The sequence below is a fragment of the Bos taurus genome, chromosome 29, assembly GCF_002263795.3.
Source record: "Bos taurus isolate L1 Dominette 01449 registration number 42190680 breed Hereford chromosome 29, ARS-UCD2.0, whole genome shotgun sequence".
NCBI lineage: Eukaryota > Metazoa > Chordata > Mammalia > Artiodactyla > Bovidae > Bos > Bos taurus.
The window spans coordinates 48284441-48305914 of record NC_037356.1 but is presented as its reverse complement, the minus strand read 5'-3'; the positions used below and the strand labels follow the sequence as shown (position 1 = coordinate 48305914).

The following is a 21474-nucleotide window of genomic DNA, read 5'->3' as shown; positions in this document are numbered from 1 at the left end:
GAACACTGGAGTGGGTTGCCATTTCCTTCTCCAATGCATGAAAGTGAAAAGTGAAAGTGAAGTCAAAAGCTCAGTCCTGTCCCACTCCTAGCGACCCCATGGACTGCAGCCCACCAGGCCCCTCTATCCATGGGGTTTTCCAGGCAAGAGCACTGGAGTGGGTGCAAGAGGAGACCTTGAGTCTTTGAAGTTTGCTGCTGGCAGCTAGCAGATTGCTGTTCTGAGACTAGCTGGTGGTCCTTGAGGGTGATACAGTTCAGAAAACTCAAGTTCTCAGTGACGCAGGAACATGTCTGAAACCCTGTCCACAGTGGTCATCCAGATCCATTTCAAATGCCTGAACCGTAGTTCCCCCATTTCGATTTTTTTAAATGGCCTTCTTTGTTTTGAATGGTTAAAGCAGATGTAGAACGCCCGGTTTAATAGGCCACAGACGGGTTGTTCTGGTGAGCCTACAGTTCGCGCCCCCCGCCCCCCCCAACCCCCGCATTCCCCATTCAAATTCTCCCTCTGGCCAACTCTGCTACTTCTTGTCCTCGAGGCTCTGCACAGCTGATCGGTGCCCTGAACTCCCTCTCTGGCCCCCTTCCAGGCGAGCCCTCACCTTCCAGCCGAGAGCTCTCCCTGACACCCCGAATAAAACTACAGCCTGCACCGTCCTGCTTCTGTCTCCTCCACACCGGTTTTCACCATATTCCTCATTGACTGTTTGTTTACTGATCCCGCTCCCCCCGCACCGCCACCCCACCCCACCGTGCACCCCAAGGGCAGCGATCTTGTCTGTTTCGTGAGTTGATGTGGACCCGGCAAGTCCGTACACGATTGGCTCAGTGTGTGCTGAGCGCCTTTGAAGCCCCACTGGCAGAAGAGGAAACAGGCTGGGGAGCTCAGCGGCCCGCCCACGACCGCGGCTGGGGACGCGCCCCCCAGGCTGGGCCGCGCTCCCGGGGCCCCTGGGTGTCACCCCCGCCGGCAGGCGGCGCGCTGGGCAGGTCCTCCGCTGTCAGTCTAGCGCCCTGTGGCTGCCGAGAGGAGCGCGCGGTGGCCCGGAATCAGCCCACGGGGTGGGGCGAGGCGCCGCGGCCAATCGCCGGGCCCGAGGGGCGCCGGGTCGCACGGGGCCCGTCTGCGATTGGCCGCCTGTCTCTACACCTCATCAGGGGGACTGGGCGGCGATCGGCTCAGACCGCGCAGGTCAGAGCTGGCGCGGAGCCGGGTGCGCAGGTGAGCAGGCCCCCCGCGCCGGTGTGGGCCGCGCGCAGGTGGGTCCGCGCAGGGGGCGGGTGGACAGATCGGGGGGCGCGCGCAGGCCGGGGGGTGGGCTGGGCGTGGAGGGCGGCGGGTGCTCCGCGTAGGAGCAGAAGCATGGGCAGGGGGGCGCGTGCGTGCGGGCGAGCAAAGTCTGGAGGTCCGGGGGCTTCGGGGATGCTCGTCCCTTGGCGGTCGTCGGGAGCTCCCTGGGCGAGCCGAGACGGGGCGGAGCCAGGTGAGTGCCTCTTGGGCCGGGGGGACGGCTTCCTTCCTCGGGTGCCCCGCGCGAGTGGGTGCAGTTTCCTGTTGAGGAAACATGGACCATCTGTCTGCTCACTGAGAAGGGGGGAGCCCGGAGCAGCGGACTCTGAATTGCTAGGAATAGACGAATTGCAGGGGGGCTGGGGGGTGGGGGTCGGGGCCCCGGCAGGCAGTGCAGGAAGTTGCTCACAAAAGACCAAACGCGCCCTCCTTCTCTTCCAGCGTTCCCCACTAACTTAACTGATGGAGTACTATTGCCTCTTTCTTGAACATTTTATAATTTTACGGAAAAGGTTTTTAAGGGTAGGAATTGCTCTGGTGAGATTTCAGACAAGAAGAGAAAGGAGGGAGGAAAACTGAAAAGGTGGAGATCGTGTTTATCAAAAGTGGTGTTTCCTGAATGTCGGGCGCTGTGCTGAATGTCCGGTGCTCTGAACTAAATTCTCAGAACACTGCGTTCTGGACATCACCCCATCTTACAGATGAGAAGACTGAGGCTCCCCAGAGGTGCAGTGACATGTGGAGAGTCGTGTACTTAGCGACACAGCCAGGGTTCAAACCCAGAGATACTGGCGACAGACTGGTTTGGAGGGAGGAGTCCTCAGGGCAATGGCTACATTTACTGGCAGCGTGGGGGGTGGGTGGGCAGGTGAACAATCCCAGGTGCCTTGAAGGCCCCCAGGAAGACTGGCAGGAACAGGCCTGAGGGGGTGGAGTTACCCCACCGGCAGGACACTCTCCACTGAAAAACCAGGATGGTTTCCCAGGAGAAAACCCAGAAACAAACATGCAGTTACTTCTTATAATAATTCTCATAAAAATCCTTCTGTATACCTACTGTTTAAAAAAAAAAGTTACGGATTAATGTAGTAGATTAAGAAAGTAGGTTAAGACTAAGATTAGAAAAAGCCAAGAAATGAAGTTGCAAAAGAATTTGGAGGTAAACTAATTTGGGGGGAAAAAAGGAGGTTGGGTGTGTATCTAGTGACAAGTAGCTTTGTGACAATCTGGAGAATAAGCAGCCAAGTTCAGGGACTCCTGGGGCTGGACTGAGGGGATTTACACTTTTTTAAGAAATCATTTTGTTTATTTGTTTCTGGCTCTGCTGGGTCTGTGCAGCTTTGAGGGCTCTCTCTGGTGGCAGCGAGCGGCGGCTGCTCTCTGGTTGCAGTGCGCAGTCTTCTCATCGCGGCAGCTTCTCGTGTGGTGGAGCATGGGCTCGAGGGTGCTTGGGCTCAGCAGATGCGCACCATCAACATCCGACACAGGCCTAGTTGCTCCGAGGCATGCGGGATTGTCCTGGATCAGGGACTGAACCCACACCTCCTGCCATGGCTGGCAGACTTTGTTTTTACCACTGAGCCACCAGGGAAGCGCCTGGACTTGGATGCTTGACTTCTAAACGTGATTGTGTTTAGGGAGCATGTTTTTCATTGAAAAACAGAAACCCTTGCATCTGCAGTCAAAGCTGCAGTTTACCCTTTAGAATTAGAGAGTTAGAATTAGGACTTGGTGTTTCTGGAATTTCCTTCCAGGGCTCTTGCCTATTTCTGGAGGCCCCAGAAGGGCCTCAGGCGTGGGTTGCTCTGCCCCAACCAGGACCTCGACCCTCTACACAGCAGCCGGACCAGAGCGCTCCAGGGCCAAGCTCTGGGAAGGGCCAAGAGCCATCTCTGCATTCGGCAGCTGAGGCTTGTGAATTGCACGTACAGGTGAGGGCATGACCACCCCACCCAAAGTGGGTGGGAGGGTGTAAAACTGCAGGTAAACTCAGCTATCACCCCACACATCGCTGCCCCCTGCCTTGAGGACCGATGACCTCCCTGCCCCCAGAGAGAGCCACAAATGTTCCCAGAACTGTGGATTTAAGGACTCCCAAGAGCTATTTCAACGGCTCTTTTTATTGTTGTTAAATTATTTTATAATACAAGTACATGTCTACTAGAAAAATCAGGAAAAGGGGCTGGGGCCCCCACGTGGAAGGCCCACAGTGTTGAGGATTTTGGTATGTGGCTTTAAAACATAGTATTTAATTTGCCTGTGCCCAGTGCTAGTTGCGGCAGGTGGGATCTAGTTCCCTGACCGGGGGTTGAACCTGGGCCCCCTGCCTTGGGAGTACAGAGTCTTAGCCACTGGATCAGAGTGACCTTTTGAATCGCTTCTTAGGGATAGACTGTCTTGCAGCTTGCCCTCATGCTGGTACCTACCAGGGAAGCTTCTTCCGTGTTAACCTCATTCTTTGTAACAGCTGCTGAGTATTCTCTGTACCAGGGCGCGTTGTTCATCTCCTATTGATAGTCCTTTTGTCAGCTCCAATATGTTGCAGGTGCTCCAGAATGGAAGTGCATGCATCTGCCTTTTCACACAGCCATCTGTTTATGTCCCGGGATAAATTCCAACAGGTAGCAACGGAGCCAACCCGCAAGTCTACCTGGCCTCTGGAACTGTCCTCCAGTTGAAGAGCAGCTGCCTAGCCCTCACTGGGCCTGAATTCTATCATCCCTTTAAGTACAAGTTAGGGCACATCTGTCTTTTTATGTGTCTCCTACTCCTTAGACAGACACATTTCTAAACCAGAACCTCTGCTGTTCCAGTAATGTTCCAGCTGCTTCTGTATGTGTGTTAGGATAGTACCTAGCCCAGCACTCACAAAGTGACGGTTGTCATCACTGCTCTGAATTTTTGATTTTATTACTATTTTTGTTTTGGCTGTGCTGGGTCTTTGTTCTCAGCTTGTGGCAAGCGTGGGTGTGCTCTGTTGCGGTGCGTGAGCCTCTCGTTTCGGGTCTCCTCGTCGTGGAGCGTGGCCTCAATGGTTGTGTTGCAGGGGCTGTGTTCCTCTGTGGCATGTGGGCTCCTCTGGGACCAGGAATCAAACCGGTGTCCCTGCATTGCGAGGCGGACGCTTACCACTGGACCTCCAGGGAAGCCCCACTACTCTGAATTTTACTCCTCCGCCTCCCAAGTGCGTCACAGGAGGTGGTGTGCCCCGCAGACCCAGCTCCGTCCCCGGAGGTCTGTGCTAGCTACTTTCTCCACTTTCCTTGCCTCAGCTTCCCCATCTGTAAAACTGGGCCCGATGACAGCAATCTCGAGAGTGGGCTGGGAATTCTATGGGTTCACAGGTGCTGGCAGCTTGGTAGCTGCTCGGCGAATAGTGGCCCCTGTGACTGCCTGGTCACCCAGGGACGGCCCCCACAGGATCTTGTGCTCCCCTAACACCTTGCTGCTCCCCCAGCAAGAATCAGAGCCTGCTTCCCCTGCCCTGGAAAGGCGGTGGGCTTCCAACTCAGTGTAGCCAACAGAACGCTCCGGGAGTGATGTTACGTGCCTTCCCAGGAAGAAGAGGTAGCTTGGGCACCTCCTCCCTCTGCCCCGAGGCCTCCATGCTGGGAGGAAACCCACGCTCACCCACATCATCACATCCCAGGCTGGAGCTAAGCTAGCCAGCCTCCCCAGGTCCCTGACCCACAGGCACACTGAAAGAGGGCAAAGGATGGTTTGGTTTGGTTTGGACCACACCGCTCATGGGATCTTAGTCCCCTAATCAGGGACTGAACCCAAGCCCTCAGCAGTGAAAGTGCAGAGTCCTAACCACTGGACGGCCAGGGAATTCCCGAAAGACTATTGTTTTCAGCCTCTGTGCTGAGAAGAGATGAGTTGCGTGGAAGGCAGCAGGATGGTTCAGGGTTGGGCATTGCAGGGGCATCTGCCTTAGACCTCTGCCAGGCTGAGCTTCACCCCAACACCCTGCGTGAGCCCACCTTCCTGAGGCCTGGGTGGTGCTGACGGCGATCTTGGCAGTGGCTGCCTCTCTGGGAAGAAGTTTGATGGGGCTTGGGAGGGGCTTTGAGCACCTGGCCCCAGGACCTCGTTTACCCCACAGAGTGGGTTACTTTGTAGATGAGGAAACTGAGGCCAGTGAGTAGAAGTAGCTGCTCACGGTCACCCACTTTGAGTTCCAAGTGGGGACGTGTTGGCAGCAGACCTGATCCTGCAGGGAACTCACAGCCTTGCCAGTGCTATCTGGGCCGCCTGGGCATCACCGTGCCATCCCATCTTTGCCATGCTTCTGCACCTCTGATGCTTCTCCAAACACCAAATCCTCAAGATGCCAAAAGGGCTGGCACAGGACTTAGGTCATCTGTTGCATGGGTCCCGGGCTGTTGATGGTGGTGTTCTCAGCTAGGAACGCTGAAGGCACTCACCTGGCCTGCTTAACTGTGAGAAGCCCCATAGACACTGCTCCCACTGGGACCACGTGGTGGCCAGACCGGCCTTGCAGTTCTCATGATTGCAGGACACCATCAGCAGAAGCCATTAGGGAAGGTTGAGGAACAAGGTTGATTACTCACAGGTCCTGTGGGTACTTGCCTGCCTGCATCCACTCAGCCAGACTGTGTGTGGAAAGAGGATGAGTGTGTGGGCCTAGAGCCCTGCCTTTATCAGGGCGTGAGAGTGGAGTGTCTAGAGTTTCATGGGCTCACTCTTTTTAAAAAAATATTTGTCTGTTTTTAAATGGAAGATAAGAGCTTTACACTAGTGTTGATTTCTGCCACACATCAATATGAATCAGCCATAGGCATACATATGTCTGCTACTTCCCATCTCCATGAACCTATTTGCAGGGCAGCAATGGAAACACTAGTCACGCATGGATGTGAGGGTTGGACCATAAAGAAGGCTGAGCACCAAAGAATTGATGCTTTTGAATTGTGATGCTGGAGAAGACTCTTGAGAGTCCCTTGGACTGCAAGGAGATCAAATCACTCAATCCTAAAGGAAATCAACCCTGAATATTCATTGGAAGGCCTGACACTGAAGTTGAAGCTCCAATACTTTGGCCACCCAATGCCAAGAGCCGACTCGTTGGAAAAGACCCTGATGTTGGAAAGACTGAGGGCAGAAGGAAAGGGGGTGACAGAAGATGAGATGATTGGATGCATCATTGATTCACTGGACATGAGTTTGGACAAACTCTGGGAGATGGTGAAGGACAGGGAAGCCCGGCGGGCTGCAGTCCACGGGGTCACCTGTGGAACTCAAAATGCGGCCCGGGGAGCTGACCAGGGTGCCGAAAAGCCCCATGCACTTCCTTGGCTCCTCCTTGAGTGTCTGTGGGGGCTTTGAAGCCCCAAGACACTCAGGAAGGTCACTGGGCCCAGTAAGTCTGCAGAGAACCAGGCTCCAAGCCCAGATCACTGTCTGTGATGCCCTGTATTCACGGCACTCACTTGTTCCAGGAACGCCTAGGGAGAAGATGCATGTTTCGGGGAAGGGGTGGGCGTGGGGGTGGAGTGGGCAGCGTGGGACTTGATCCAGGTCGATGGTGTAGACATTCCAGGGTCGTGTGCACTGCCCAGTGTGAGTCTGCAAAGAGGCCAGCTTGGGCTGTTCATCAGTCCACCGTGTTAAGGCTCATCTCCAGGGCAACTCCTCCAGGAAGCACCCTCCATCCAGCTCTACCCATTGTTTATAAGTGCTTCCTCTTGGCAGACATCGTGTGTGCCAGGCAGAGAAGCTACAAGATAAGATTACCTTATCGTGGAGATCCCCACACAAGAGGCCTCTTGCACTTTCAAACCCTGGGTGCTGAGCCACACCTTTCGCTTGGTTACCAGGTGGGACTTGAGAAAATTATCATTTCTGATCCTTATCTCCCTGAGTCTTTTCGTCACCTTTGTGTGCCCTGCAGGACTCCGTTCAGCGAGTTGAAAAGGATCTCGCAGGCCTGTGGAGCATAGGAGTCTAGAGAGTTGAAAGGAGGCAGTTCAAGAAGGAAAACCTACATTCTGCAGTGGAGCCGCTTGGAAAGAGGTTGGAGGTAAGCACCTCTCAGGGTTACTGCTTGCTTTCAAAGGCAGCTGGTCCATCAGCGCTCAGTGTCCACTCCTGCCTGATACTTAGGAAAAAAAGTTAGTTACTTCCTGGACACCACCCTCTCCCCTGTTTTCAGCCGTCTAATGCTAAGGGTGTCCCTTCCACATTTATTAAAAATTCAATGCTTATGACAGAGGTGCATGGATGGTTCAGTGGTAGAATTCTCACCTGCCACGTGGGAGGGACACATTCATTTCCCGGCCCATGCAGCCACAGCGTTCCCTTTTGGGGCTTCTCTGGTAGCGCAGGCGGTAAAGAACCCACTTACAGTGCAGGAGACACAGGAGACCCGGGTTTGACCCCTGGGTCAGGTGGATCCCTTGGAGAAGGGAATGGCTGTCCACTCTGGTATTGTTGCCTGGGAAATCTACGGTCCATGGGGTGGCAGAGAGTCAGACGTGACTGAGCAGCTCACACACACGTGACAGAGAGGTGAATGAAGGCCATTATAAGCTTAAAATAATTATGTGGGCTTGTTTTAATCCTTAGAAAACATGCTTTTGTGTCCAAAGTTAGCTCCTAGCCTATACTTTTCTGGCCCTTTTGCAGTTTTCCAGCATGTTAATCAGAGCAACTGCCATGTACCAGGCTCAGTATTCTGTGTTTTGGGCTGTAAAGATGAGTGGCCCTCTGTCCATAAAGAACTCTTTGGTCTGCCTTGTACGTCATAAATGCTCCATAAAATAAGGTGTGAAAATAAAGTGATGTGCTGCAGTTTTCATCATTGAAAAATTTTAAGTGAATGTACAGTTGTATTAAAGCGATTCATCTCCACATTTAGAATAAAACCAGCATTAAAAGACTTACATATAAAAAATAAACAGCTCCCTATGTCATCTTAGAGTCTCACTTCCCAGAAGCAAGTACTTTTTCATTCTCTAAGCTACTTTTGTGTTGTTTTTCACTTGCTTATTTCTAAATGATTTCCTTCTAGCACCCTCAACTTTACACATCTTTTTTTTTCTGTCTGGCAAAATTATTATTTACTGATAAGCCACGTAATGTACTATAATTATGGTTTGGTATTTTTCCCCTTATATGGCTTTTTACTTATTTATTTATTTGGAGTTAATGGTTGCCTCCCTTTTTCCATGTGCTAAGGTTTCTGTGTACCTGTCCCTAATTGCTTTTCCTGCATGTTATATCGGAGCCATCATAGTTATCAGTAATTTTTGTATACTCTCCAACACAACAAAATGTGCTGTTTTCATTCCCTGCTCCCCCGCCCCTGGCCCAAAGCCATTCACCTTGTGCCACAGTGGGCTGGTTACCGTCTGGTCCAGTGCCCAGCTATTATCTTGGGATTTCCTCTTGTCCTTTAACTGGCCTTTTCTTTAGCAGCTTACGTTTCCCTCCAAATTTTTAAAGTTTTCCATCTTGGCTTCTAGAACCAGCTTGCTACTAGCATGATTCTTAATCCTGGATTTTTTTCCTGAAAGCATTGAAGATCATCTTTTTTTTTTTTTTTTTCACGCCTGATATTCTGAAACGTCACCATTGTGAATTCACTCTGGAAGGGGGCTGTCACTACTTCCTTCATGTTATGACCACGGGCTGGCTTGTCTCTTGGTACAAGATGAATGGCTCTGGGTGGGACGGAGGAATGGAGATATTGTGCTTGAATATGTAGAGCAGTTATTAATGTGTATGACAGCTCATTAGAGCATTCAGAAAAAAAAAGTAGTGGTAGATGCATAGAAATCTTAGTGAATGGAAAAAGTGAGGCAACCATTAACTCCAGGAAAAATAGAAAGTCATACTGAGGAGGGAGCATTTTATGAGACCTGAATAAGGAGACCTGTAAAGTGTGTTCTAAACAGAGAAGTAGCAGGTATCGTGAATAAGATAAATCACATTCATGGAGGGATAGAGACCTCTTGTGTGCCTGCAGCCCCAGGTGTGATGGGAGCGTGCCGGTGAGCGGGGGCAGGAGCATGTGGTGGGAGGCTTCTGAGCCACAGGTGTTTGGGTTTCTGTAACAAGAAGGATGTTCTGCTGTTGTTGGAAAATGAACTGAGATGAGAGCAGAAGCAGGGCTGGGCGGGAGGCTATTGCAGGTTCCGGGAGTGGGAGTCCCTGCCTGGAATCATCCATCCACGACCAGGTGGAGAGTCGGTGAATGAAGGAGTCCAGCCCCGTGGGGGCCTGCGAACGACGGCAGGGACTTGCAGTGACCATTTGTCGGGGGATGATCTCAGCCTGACGTCTCCTTCCCTCAGGGCCCAATGGCTGCGAAGTCCCAGCCCAGCGCCCCTAAAACCAAGAGCACCAGCGGCCTCACCAACGGCAACGCTGCAGCCCAAGGCCAGTGGGGCCGAGCCTGGTAAGCGTCCCGTCCGTCTTCCCAGCTGGAAAGTAAAGAGGGCTCTCGGATTTCAGGAACCTGTGAAAGCGATTCTTTATCAGTAGGACTGTCATTAGTAGCTGTTTGCCAACTTAGAAAGTTAGGAACCCGAAGAAGAATCTCCTGTAAAAGTTGATGTCAGGGGCAGCGGGCATCCTGGTTTTGCCCTTAGTGTGTAAGACACGGGGTCTTGGATCTCAGGCCACAGAGTGATGGGGACTTGGTGAGTGTCCCAGATGGCCCAGAACCGGAAGCCTCTGGACCCGTGGGGTGTGGAAGCCCGTCTGTGCTTGTGTCCTGGGCCCTGGGCTTTTTGGGGTGTCCATGGGCTTGTCGGCCTTCAGACTGCTCAAAGCGGAGCAGGCGAGCGGGGTGCCTTGCCTCGGCAGTGGGGGCCTTGGCCCTGCGAGCCGACAGCCTTCTCTCGGGAGGTGCTGGCTGGCGTGCCCGTGGGGCTCGGCGCCCCGCGTGCGAGGTCAGGGGGCCGGGCAGCCCCCCGTGACCTGCTGCCGTCCGTCGGCCCCGCAGGGAGGTGGACTGGTTTTCCCTGGCGAGCGTCATCTTCCTGCTGCTGTTTGCGCCCTTCATCGTGTACTACTTCATCATGGCCTGCGACCAGTACGGCTGCTCCCTGACAGTGCCCGTGGCGGACCTCGCCACTGGGCGGGCTCGGCTCGCCGACATCTGGGCCAGGACGCCGCCCGTGACCGCAAAGGCGGCCCAGATCTACACAGCATGGGTCACGCTCCAGGTGAGCCCTCCCGGCCGCGCGGCGGGGGCTCCCCTCCTCGGGGTGGGATGGCGTCCGGCTCACACGGACATCCTTGTTCCCGGGACCCAGCCGGGCCTCACCCGCCACCTTGGCATCTCGGTGTCCGGCTCGGCTTCCACTGAGCCTCTGTGCTGAGCAGGGAGCAGCGCCCGCTTGGGAGGGCGTGAGGGCGTGGCTCACCCCCGGGAGGCCCTGTGCACGATAGGAAGCGTGTCCTAGGGTTTCCCAGCTCCTAAGAGCTGCTCTTGGTCTTGGCAAAACCAAGGCCATGTCCCCAGAGATGGTCACACAGGCCTGGCCAGTGGTGGGGGGTGGGGTGGGCCTTGGCTCTGCTGTGACCTCACTAGCTTCCCAACCAGGAGTTCATCAGAAGGCTGTCTGCACCATGAACTCGGTGAACAGACAGTATTTAATATCTGAACAGACAGTGTTTAATATCTGAATATTAATAATGATGTTATCATTATCCTAGGAAATGGTGCAGGGAGATGCCCCCTGCCCCCCACCCCCAACCCCCAGGGTTTCCTGCCCTGGATGAAGGCTCTGACCTCTGCTAGCTGTCTCTCCCCACAATCCCAGCTTTCGGGCTTCAGCTTCCCTCTCATTTCAGGCCTCTTGGTCCTTTTGAGTAAAAGGTGATTTGGAGCCGTGAGAGTCACAGTAGCCTAAAGGCAGAAATAGCCCACGTGTGCATTGACAGACGTGGACACACACGTAGTATGATCCAACAACAGGGCAGTGTTGTTCTCGTGGAAAGGAGTGAGGGTCTGACACAGGCTGCAACCCGGGTGCCTTGAGAACTTGATGTTCAGTGAGAGAAGTTGGCTACAAAGGGCGTGTCCTGTCTGATTCTGTTTATATGCAAAGTCCAGGGCAGGCCGATCCAAAGAGACAGAAAGTGCATGGGAGGTTGTCAGAAGGTGGCGGGGAGGGGCCGCTGGGAGGGATTGCCGGGGTTGGGGGGGGGGCTCCTTTTCCGGATGATAAGAATGTTCTGGAATTAGCCACTGGGGATGGGGGCACAAGCTTGGGAATATGCTGAACACTTTCAGTGAGTACTTTTCAAGGGTGAACTGTATGGAATGTAAGCTAGTGGGCTCTCCCAAAGGGAGTGGCTGAGCCCTGTGGGGAGACGGCGTGGGTGTTCTGAGTGGTGGTGACGAGTTTCCTGTTCAGGGCTCCCTTCAAAGCCCGCCGTCAGCCTGCGGTCGGCGTTCCCAGAACCGTAAGCTCCTCTGGAAGAAGTAACCAGCCACAGTCATGGCTTCTCCCATTCCTGTGGCATCTGCCCGTTCATCGTCTCAAGTGATGGGCACGGCCGTGTCGAGGCACAGCCAGGCCCCGCAGCCCCCGGGGAAACTGGCTGAAACATCTCTGCATTGCAGGTGCTTCTGTACATGCTGCTTCCTGACTTCTGCCACAAGTTTCTTCCGGGCTACGTGGGGGGCGTTCAGGAGGGCGCCGTGACTCCCGCAGGTAACCCGGGGTCCGCCCCCGCTCGCCCACGTGCCGCCTTTCCCTGTCCGTTCCTCTTACAGGGCCTGACCCCACACCCACCCCACCAACACACATACACACACAGCTTCCAGGGACGGCCGCCAGAGGTGAGGTCAGAAATCACATTCCCAATCAGGGAATGAAATAGCCCCCGCTCCCTGCTGGTTGTGTGGCTAGGCTTACGGAGCATCTCCCCGGCAGGGACACTTGGAGTCCCCCAGGGGCACCGCAGGGGCCCAAGCTTTGACTTACAGGGCCTTAGGGCCGACTGGTCCATTCATTCCCCGCAGTCACTGAGACCCCGGCCCAACCCACAGAGAGCTCTTGGCTACCCTCCCCCCACCCCCAGCCCCACGAGGTGCCATAGGGGACCCTCGTCCCTTCTGCTGTGGCTCCAGCTTCCAGCAAACCGCAGGCTGATGACTCAGCCTCGGGCCGGTTATAGATGTCCTGCGCCCTCTCTTCCCCTCAGCCAGAGTGAGCGGTTAGTCCTCAGCTCACAGTGTGAGGTGTGCTGCTGGCGTGTTGACCCTGAGGGCCTGAGTGAGTGGCAGGAGCCACTGACTGGCTCTGGGGGCTGGGGTCTGGGGACCCCAGAAAGGAGCCAGGAGCAGTCACAGTGGGCAGACGGCCCCGCCTCGCGTCTCCCCTCCGCAGGAGCCGTCAACAAGTATGAGATCAACGGCCTGCAGGCCTGGCTCCTCACGCACCTCCTGTGGTTCGCCAACGCCCACCTCCTCGGCTGGTTCTCCCCCACCATCATTTTCGACAACTGGATCCCGCTGCTCTGGTGTGCCAACATCCTGGGCTACACCGTCTCCACCTTCGCCATGGTCAAGGGCTACCTCTTCCCCACTGACGCCCGGGAATGGTACGTCCTCAGTGGTCGCCTGAGCCCTAGGTGGCAGGTCAGAGCCTTTTTCTAGTAAGTTGGGCTAGGACTTTGCAAAAGTCTGAGGATTGAGCATCATTGAGCAGGAGCTCAAGGGACCGTGATGGACTCTGAGGAGCATTTGTATTGAATGGGTACCTTCTCCTACTTGGGGAGGATGCAGTTGAAGGTGGCCAAGTCTATCTTCAGTGGCTGAGTTATCTCCAGCAGGGCCATAGGGAAGGAGGAGGGCGGGAGAGGCAACTCCTTCTTGCTGTGAAACGTCAGTGCGGCCTAAAGCAGTCTTAGTAAGAAGTCTTGTTATCTCAGTGGCTTTAATGTAATAGCTTCCCAGGGAGAGCCCTACTGATTGGTGTCCATTCTCATGGAGCCTTGAGTGAGATAGTTAGCAACCATCCAACTACCCATCTCTTCATACATCCATATATCCAATTCTTCATTCATTCATCTACCAGCCATCCATCCATTTATCCATCCGTCCATCCAACACATCCACTCATTCACCCGTCTACCCATCCAACCACCCATCCATTCATCCACTCTCTACCCATCCAATCACTCATCCATCTGTCCATCCAACCATCCACTCATCCACCCATGTACCCATCTACCCATCCAACCACCCATCCATCTACCCATCCAACACATCCATCCAACCATCCACCCACCCAGCCACCATCCATCTATCCGTCTATCCCACATCCCCCGTCCCTCCCTCCCCATCTCCCTGTATCCATCCATTGACCCATGTCCCCACCCAGCCATCCATCCACCCAGCCATCCATTCATCTATCCATGCATCTACTTATCCTCACATCTCTCCCTCCCCGCCTCCTTCCATGGACGCATTCATCAAGAGATGTTTGTTGGGTCCCTCCTGCAGACAAGTGTAGGCAGTGGGGCTTTAGGTGTGAACAAGATTCTAGTTCTCAGATTGCATTTTAGTTTTGGTTCCAGATGAAAGCAAAGTGCTTCCTTTAACTGTTAGCCCTGGGCTCTTAGGAAGCGTGTTTGGATTCTGGCACTTTGAGCTTGTGTGATGGTCGAATGACGAGGCTGGCCTTCTATGCCTCGTGGAAATCATTGTCTCTGCTTTATAGTCACACTCCCTGTTGTAGACTTTGTATATTTTGCTTCTTGCTACTTATCCTAGTTGAGGGAAATGGACATGAAAATACGCTTCCCTAGCTAACACGGAAATCCCCGTGTATATGCGGCAGGCGGTGGTGTGAGTCCCCAGCTGGGTTATCCTGGCTGATTCTCTGTCACGCCTGTGGTCAGGTGATGAGGGCAACAAAACACGTAAAATTTGCCCAGCAAGGCATGGGTGTGGGCCCTGGAGCCGGGCACCCGGCTCTGAGGCTGGCGCTGTTTTTCACGTCTGCCTTGGCATCGTTTATAACCTCACTTGCCTACGGGGGCCCGAATGCTCTATGAGTCCTTGAGAAGAAAATCTCTGTCCAGTCGAGCCAGTTGGGCAGCTCACCTCCGGGGAAGCTGGACGTGGGAGGAGGATCCTGGGCACCTGCCCAGGTACAGTCTCCCCACCTTCGTTAGGACAGAGTGAGCATCTCAGCTCAAGGCCGGGCTGAATGCCAAGTGAAGTATCACGACTGTCGGGGAGGGGGCCGGAGGCTCCCGCGGTCTCTGCGTGCTGGGTCGTTGCAGCTCACGGCAGGCCTCCCCCGGCTCTTCTCTCCTGGGCCTGCAGTACCCAGGCCGGGCTGCGCACCTGTGTCCAAGCCAGCCAAGGAGGCTGCTTGTGAGAGGCACTCGTTGACAGCATGCATCTGTTGTTTGTGTTTTCAAGCAAATTCACGGGCAATTTCTTTTACAACTACATGATGGGCGTTGAGTTTAACCCCCGAATTGGGAAGTGGTTTGACTTCAAGCTCTTCTTCAATGGACGCCCCGGGATCGTCGCCTGGACCCTCATCAACCTGTCCTTTGCAGCCAAGCAGCAGGAGCTCTACGGCCACGTGACCAACTCCATGGTCTTGGTCAACATCCTGCAGGTAGCCTGTCTGTGGCCTGGGTCGGGGGCTGTGAGCTCGGACACCGACTGGGTGCTGGGGAAACCCAAAAGCCAGATTGCGTTCAAAAGACAGTAAGAAATATTAGTCGCTCAATCAGGTCTGACTCTTGGAGACCCCGTGGACTGTGTAGCCCACCAGGGTCCTCTAGCCATGGACTTCTCCAGGCAAGAATACTGGACTGGGTAGACATGCCCTCCTGCAGGGGCTCTTCCCAACTCAGGGATTGAATGAACCCTGGTCTCCTGCACTGCAGTCAGCTTCTTTACCATCTGAGCCACCAGGGAAGTCTCTTGAAAGACTGTAGAGGGGGGTCGGCACCCTTCGCACGTGTCTGGGAGGCTAGCTGCAGAGTGGGAGGTGAAGGAGTTGTGTCCTCACCTATCAGGAGCGGCACTGGCCCTGGGGACTCGTGTGGCCCATGGCGAACTCCAGTTTGCCCCTCAGGCGTGTCAGTGGTCCTGGCAACACAGCTCTGATGGCCGTGGAAGGACCCCGTCCCAGTCCCCCACCCCCAGAGCCATCTCTCTGCTCCCAGCTCCACGGCTCTGGGCATTGGCGTCCAGGACGTTGCTGGGCACCCCTCTTCTGGGCCACGTGTCATCTCAGACTGCAGACAGGGACTCCCTCCCCCACTTAGCCCCTGATGGCCCAGGCCCGGCAGGAAGCGCAGCAGCTGCCCCACGGTGCCTGTCACCAGGGGAGCTCAGGGCCACCCAGGGACCCCGTCCCGTCCTGGAGTGTGGTCTGTGCCTGTGGTCAGTATACGACCGCTCCTGTGTTTCAGGCCATCTACGTGCTGGACTTCTTCTGGAACGAAACCTGGTACCTGAAAACCATCGACATCTGCCACGACCACTTTGGGTGGTACCTGGGCTGGGGGGACTGCGTCTGGCTGCCATACCTGTACACGCTGCAGGTGAGGAGTGGGCCAGGGAGCCCCCCATGATGCTCGCCCCCCTGCTCAGCAGGACCTTCGGTGGCCAGGTCCGCAGGCATGCCCAGCACTGCCCTCAGAGCAGACGAGCTGAGCACGTGCCAAGCCTTGTCCAAGTGTCTGGATTTTTCAGGTGGTGTGGGGGGGCACCAGAACCTGGAGAAGGGAGGCTGGTGCCCTTTTAGGGAAAAGAGAAGGCTTAGTGTTATGAGTCAGCACAGACTGCTGTAAAAAATATCTCAGACCCGGCGACTTGAACAACAGGATTCACTGTCTCCAGGAACAGGATTCACTGGGATTCCTGGAGGGTGGACTCACAGGCCCGGGTGTGGGCAGGGCTGGTCCTCCTGAGGCCCCCTCCTGGGAGTGCAGACGGCCGTCCCCTCCCCGTGTCCTCACAGGGTCGTCCCTCTGTGTGTGTCTGTGCCCTGACCTCCTCTTCTTATAAGGACACCAGTCCTGTGGGTCTAGGGCCCACCCTCGTGACCTCATTTTACTGTAATCACCTCTTTAAAGGCCTGGCTCTAAATACCACCACCTGCTGAGGTCCTGGGCTCAGGACTGCAACATACGAATGTGGGGGACACAACTCAGCCCCTAAGACTCTGAGAAGAGGATGATTCAGAGTAGACTGTGGGTCTAAAGAAAGATCAGGGTGGATGTGAGATCAGGGTGGATGAAGGTAGCTATTGATATTCATATTTATTCCGATCTTAACACTGAAAGGATAAGAGGCCTGCTGTCCAGGCATTTTTTCCCTTTAAGGGTCTGAGTGTTCACACGTGAGTGGAGGACACGCTGGGGGGCCCTGCCCTGCCCTCTCGGAGCTCATGGCTGGGCAGGGAAGGGTCCTGACGCAGGCAGCCCAGGGCGGGGAGGGGGTGCTTGACAGGAAGTGGAGTGCTGACAGCTGAGAGAGGGCCAAGGAGGCTCCCTCAGCCTGGGCATGGGGATCAGCCAGAGCATCTTGGGGGAGCCACAGCCAAACCAAGAGCAGAACGAAAGAGTCTGGGGGTAAGAACGCTGCCAGGCTAGAGGCTGGGGGTGACCAGCCTAGAGGCTGGGCTCTGACGAGTCCAGTGCCAGGCAGGAGTCCTGGAAGAGGGGAGCGTTCCAGGGGAGAGGAGGGTGGAGGCTGGCCGGGACCACAGGCTCCCGGAGAGGTTCCCTCGCGTGCATCACGAGAGTCGAGCGTAGAAACCTGCCTGGGGAGCCAGAGGGACCTGGCTTTGCGCCTCTGTCGGGCCACCAGCCAGGGGACGGGGCCTTGAGCATCTCTGGAAAATCAGGGCAGACTCACCTTGGTTAGGGCTGGGCTGATGACTCGAGCTGGGCTGGGCAGCTCTGCCCCGGTACCCGCCGTGTCCTCTGTGCCACAGGAACCACCTCACGGAGGAGCGTGGGTGGTTCTGAGGCTGTTGCTTCACTTCAGTCATGTCTCTTGTGACCTCACAGACTGTAGCCGACCAGGCTCCTCTGTCCGTGAGATTTCTCCAGGCAAGAAGACTGGAGTGGGTTGCCATTTCCTTTTCCAGGGGATCTTCCCGACTCAGGGGTGGAACCCGCATCTTTTACATTTCCTGCATTGGTAGGCAAGTTCAATACCACTGAGCCACCCGGGAAGCTCTCTGAGGCTGTTGGGGGATGTCCAGCCCTCCACACCATTCCCAGCTCACAGAGAAGAGCCCTTCTTTCCTCTGCGTGGTGTGCGGGCTCCTGTGTAGGGAGGTTGCGTGAAGAGCCCGGCCGCATGCTGCCTGCTCGTGGCGTGAGCCCAAGTGAGGAGGTGTGGGGTGGAAGAGAACAGGTTCCTGGGCACGTGTGTGGTTCGCGGCAGCCCAGATGGCCTGCTTTAACAGGCTGTGCGAGAGTGGAGGGAACCAAGGTGGACAGACCCTGTAGGCTGACCAGGATGAGCATGTGTGAGGCGGTGGGCGGTCAGCAAGTCCTGCCGTGACGGCAGGGCTGCTGTTACCTGGCTGACACCCCTGCGGCATCCCACAGCAAGAGCAGGGAAGCAGGAAGGTCCCAGCAGAGCCGGCAGGGTGGAGGGGAAAGAGCCCTGGGCTGGAGGCTGGAAGTTCCAGCCTCCGGTCCCCACTCTGGGTCCTCTGCACAGACCCTCTGGACCCGTTTCTCCACTTGGTGGTTGCAAGCTCTCTGGTTCCCTCTACTGTGAGCACCATTTTCCAGGGATGCAAACTGATAGCAGTAGATCATATACACACGCACACACGCACACACACACGTATGTGTCTGTTAATTTGATTGTGATTATGGTCCCGTCAAGTCCAAACTCTTCAGGGCAGCTGGTAGCAGCCTGGAGGTCCTGGGACGAGTTGCTACTGCAGCTGGGTCTGACAGCCGTCCGCTGGTGGAATTCACTCTTGTTCCTGAGTCTTTTAGTCTTAGTGTCTTCAGCTGATTAGATGAGGCCCACCTGCCTTGTGGAGGGTGATCAGCTTCATTCAGTCTAATTGGAAACGTTAATCACATCTTAAAAATACCTTTGTAGCAAGTAGACTACTGTTTGGCCAAGTATCTGGGTCCCATGGCCTAGCCAAGGGGACACAAAAAATTAACTATCCTATTCAAATGGTACTTTTAATATTATGCTGTGTGTGTTAATTGCTCAGTTGTGTCCAGCTCTTTGCAACCCCATAGACTGTAGTCCACCAGGCTCCTCTGTCCTGGGGATTCTCCAGGCAAGAATACTGGAGTGGGTTGCCATTGCCTTCTCCAGAGGATCTTCCCGACCCAGGGATCGAACGTGGGTCACTTTCATCGCAGGCGGATCCTTTACCATCTGAGCCATGATTGGAAGTCCCATATGCTATATATTTTACGTTTATACTGTATGTGATGTGTGTGTGTAGATAGAGGCAGATAACTAGCTAGGTGTGCGCCTTCCAACTCGCTTCAGTCGTGTCTGACTCTTTGCGACCCCATGGACTGCACCCCGCCAGCCTCTGTCCGTGGGGTTCTCCAGGCAAGAATACTGGAATGGTCGCCAGGCCCTCCTCCAGGGGACCTTCCCGACCCAGGGGTGGAGCCTGTGTCATTTGCACACGTACTGGTTTGATCCCCTCCGAGGCGGGTGCTTCTCTTCACAGGAGAGGAAACCCAGGCAGGGCCGGGTGGGCAGCTGGTCAGGGGCACAGCTGGGGTGTGAATCCGGGCCGTGGTCCTGCGCCCGTGGTCCGCCCACCGCCCGGACAGCGCCACCCTGACCTCTCGCCTCGCCCCACAGGGCCTGTACCTGGTGTACCACCCCGTGCAGCTGCCCACCTACTACGCGCTGGGCGTCCTGCTCCTGGGCCTGCTCGGCTACTACATCTTCCGGATGACCAACCACCAGAAGGACCTCTTCCGCCGCACGGACGGGCGCTGCCTGATCTGGGGCAGGAAGCCCAAGGCCATCGAGTGCTCCTACACATCAGCCGACGGGCAGAGACACCACAGCAAGCTGCTGGTCTCGGGCTTCTGGGGCGTGGCCCGCCACTTCAACTACACGGGTGACCTGATGGGCAGCCTGGCGTACTGCCTGGCCTGCGGCGGCGGCCACCTCCTGCCCTACTTCTACATCATCTTCATGGCCATCCTGCTGACCCACCGCTGCCTCCGGGACGAGCACCGCTGTGCCAACAAGTACGGCCGCGACTGGGAGCACTACACGGCCGCCGTGCCGTACCGCCTGCTCCCTGGCATCTTCTAGAGGGGCCCCGTGCCAGGAGGAGCCCCCGCGGGGCGGTGAAGAGCGCGGGTCCCAGCCCCGCCCTCCAGGAGCCTCCGCATCCTCATCTGTTAAATGGAGCTCTTGCCCCGAGCACAATCCCCAGGGTTCACACCAGCTGCCTTCTCACCAGCAGAAACACCTGTGTGCAGCGCTGGGCAAGAGGATGACCTGGTCCACCTGCAGATGACTCATCTCCTCTCTGTCTGCGGTCCAGACAGTGGGTGTCTGACATCGAAGGGGACGTCCTCCAGCCCCCTGGCCAGTCCTGCCCTTAGCTCTTGCTAAATACAGTAGCAGTGGCCCGCCAGCTCTGCGGGTTGTCGCTGCACCGCCTTCAGCTCCAGGTGCTGCCTGCATTGCCTGCTCGGCGGTGGTGAGCTGCGGCCTTCAGATTTTCTCCTTTGCACCTGCACTGCGTTAACACATTTTTCTGTAGAGGGTGCTGAGGGACGCTGCACAACGAAGGGCCAGCTTCTGGTTCTGGTTCTTTACAGACTCTGCTCAGGTGACCCAGAGACCTTGGCCACCACCAAGGGGGTCTTCACCCAAGCGTTCTCCAAGGAGACCTGAACCCCAGCCTCGGGAGGGGACCCCTTTCTTAGCATGGCCGGCTCCTCAACCCACAGGTATTCTTGACTTTTAGATGTTACTGGCCTGATAGAGTTACTAATCCTTTATTCAGGTGTACTTGGGAGATATCGTGAGTTCAGTTCCCGACCACCCCGATAAAGCAAACACAGTAAGTCCCTGACATATGAACAAGTTGTCATCTGAGAAAGCGTTTGTAAAGTCCAATTTGTTCGTTAAGTCTAACAGAGTTAGTGCAGGTACCCAGCTGGCACAGTTGGCTGTTTAGTACTGTGCTGTAATAGTTTTATAGTACTTTTCCTACAAATAAAACATTTTTAATCTCACAGGACATGACTTGCAAAGTAGAGTGGTACACTAAAACAGCTGGCGTACCGGGGCTGGCGTCGAGCGAACAGGCAAGAACACCGGGGCTGGCGTTGAGCGAACAGGCAGAAGACTTACTGACTGGAGGCGGGGAGGGGAGGTGGGAGATGGCAGAGCGGAACGATGGCCAGCGGCAGCAGACAGAGGGCCAGCTGCAGGGCCACGCCTAACGTTGACAGGACACATGTTTGCATCTTTGAAAGTTCGCAACTTAAGGTTCCTGTGCAGAGGACTTCTGTGTCACAATAAAGCAAGTCTCATGAGCTTTTTGGCTTTGCGGTGCATGTAATTTATGTTTACACGATTCTGTACTCTTAGGTATGAAATAGCATTGTCCTAAAGGACAGTGTACCTACCTTGATTAAAAAATGCTTTATTGCTAAAAAACGCCGAAATGATGACCATAGTCATATCAAAGGCCACTGATCACAGATCACTGTTAACAAATGTACCGGAAGTTTTGAGGTACGGCCATAGACGCCAGAATGTGACACAGGGACAGAGTGAGCAGACGCTGTTGGAGGAATGGCACCAGGAGGGTTGCTGGACACAGGGTTGCCAGACACCTTCGATTTGTACAAAGCTCCATATAAACCTCCCCTGTTCAGACTTCTGCGTGGTTTGTCTCCCACTGGTACCTGGCCGTAGACAAAGGCCTGGGGTCAGCCTCGTAGCTTTGGGTACCCATCCTGGGATTCAGGGGGAGGGACCCCCGCTTCCGCCACCGTCGGCCCTCTGCTGGGGCTGTTCTTGTGCTGGGTGTGAGAATCCATTCCATTTGCCAAAGGGAGAAACTCCATTTGGACTGCCTGCCCCCAGCAAGAGAATGGAGAAACCAGAAAGATGGTGCTAGTCTTGCTTCACGTCTGGAGGAACTAAGGACTGGGGTGAGCTGGGAGCCCCACGTTCTGAGCAGG

General features: G+C 55.3%; 1 protein-coding gene across 7 annotated transcripts; it reads left to right on the top strand.

The window, feature by feature from the left end:
- The first annotated feature begins 1178 nt into the window (after nt 1-1178).
- On the top strand, nt 1179-20820 carry DHCR7 (7-dehydrocholesterol reductase). 7 transcript variants are annotated; one of them, XM_024987120.2, is made up of 10 exons: nt 1179-1224; nt 3048-3224; nt 7208-7336; nt 9612-9715; nt 10265-10487; nt 11894-11984; nt 12663-12876; nt 14708-14912; nt 15718-15849; nt 19118-20820. In XM_024987120.2, exons 4-10 carry the CDS (start codon nt 9618-9620, stop codon nt 19580-19582), a joined length of 1428 nt encoding a protein of 475 aa, XP_024842888.1. In that variant the 5' UTR covers nt 1179-1224; nt 3048-3224; nt 7208-7336; nt 9612-9617; the 3' UTR covers nt 19583-20820.
- The last annotated feature ends 654 nt before the right edge of the window (nt 20821-21474 follow it).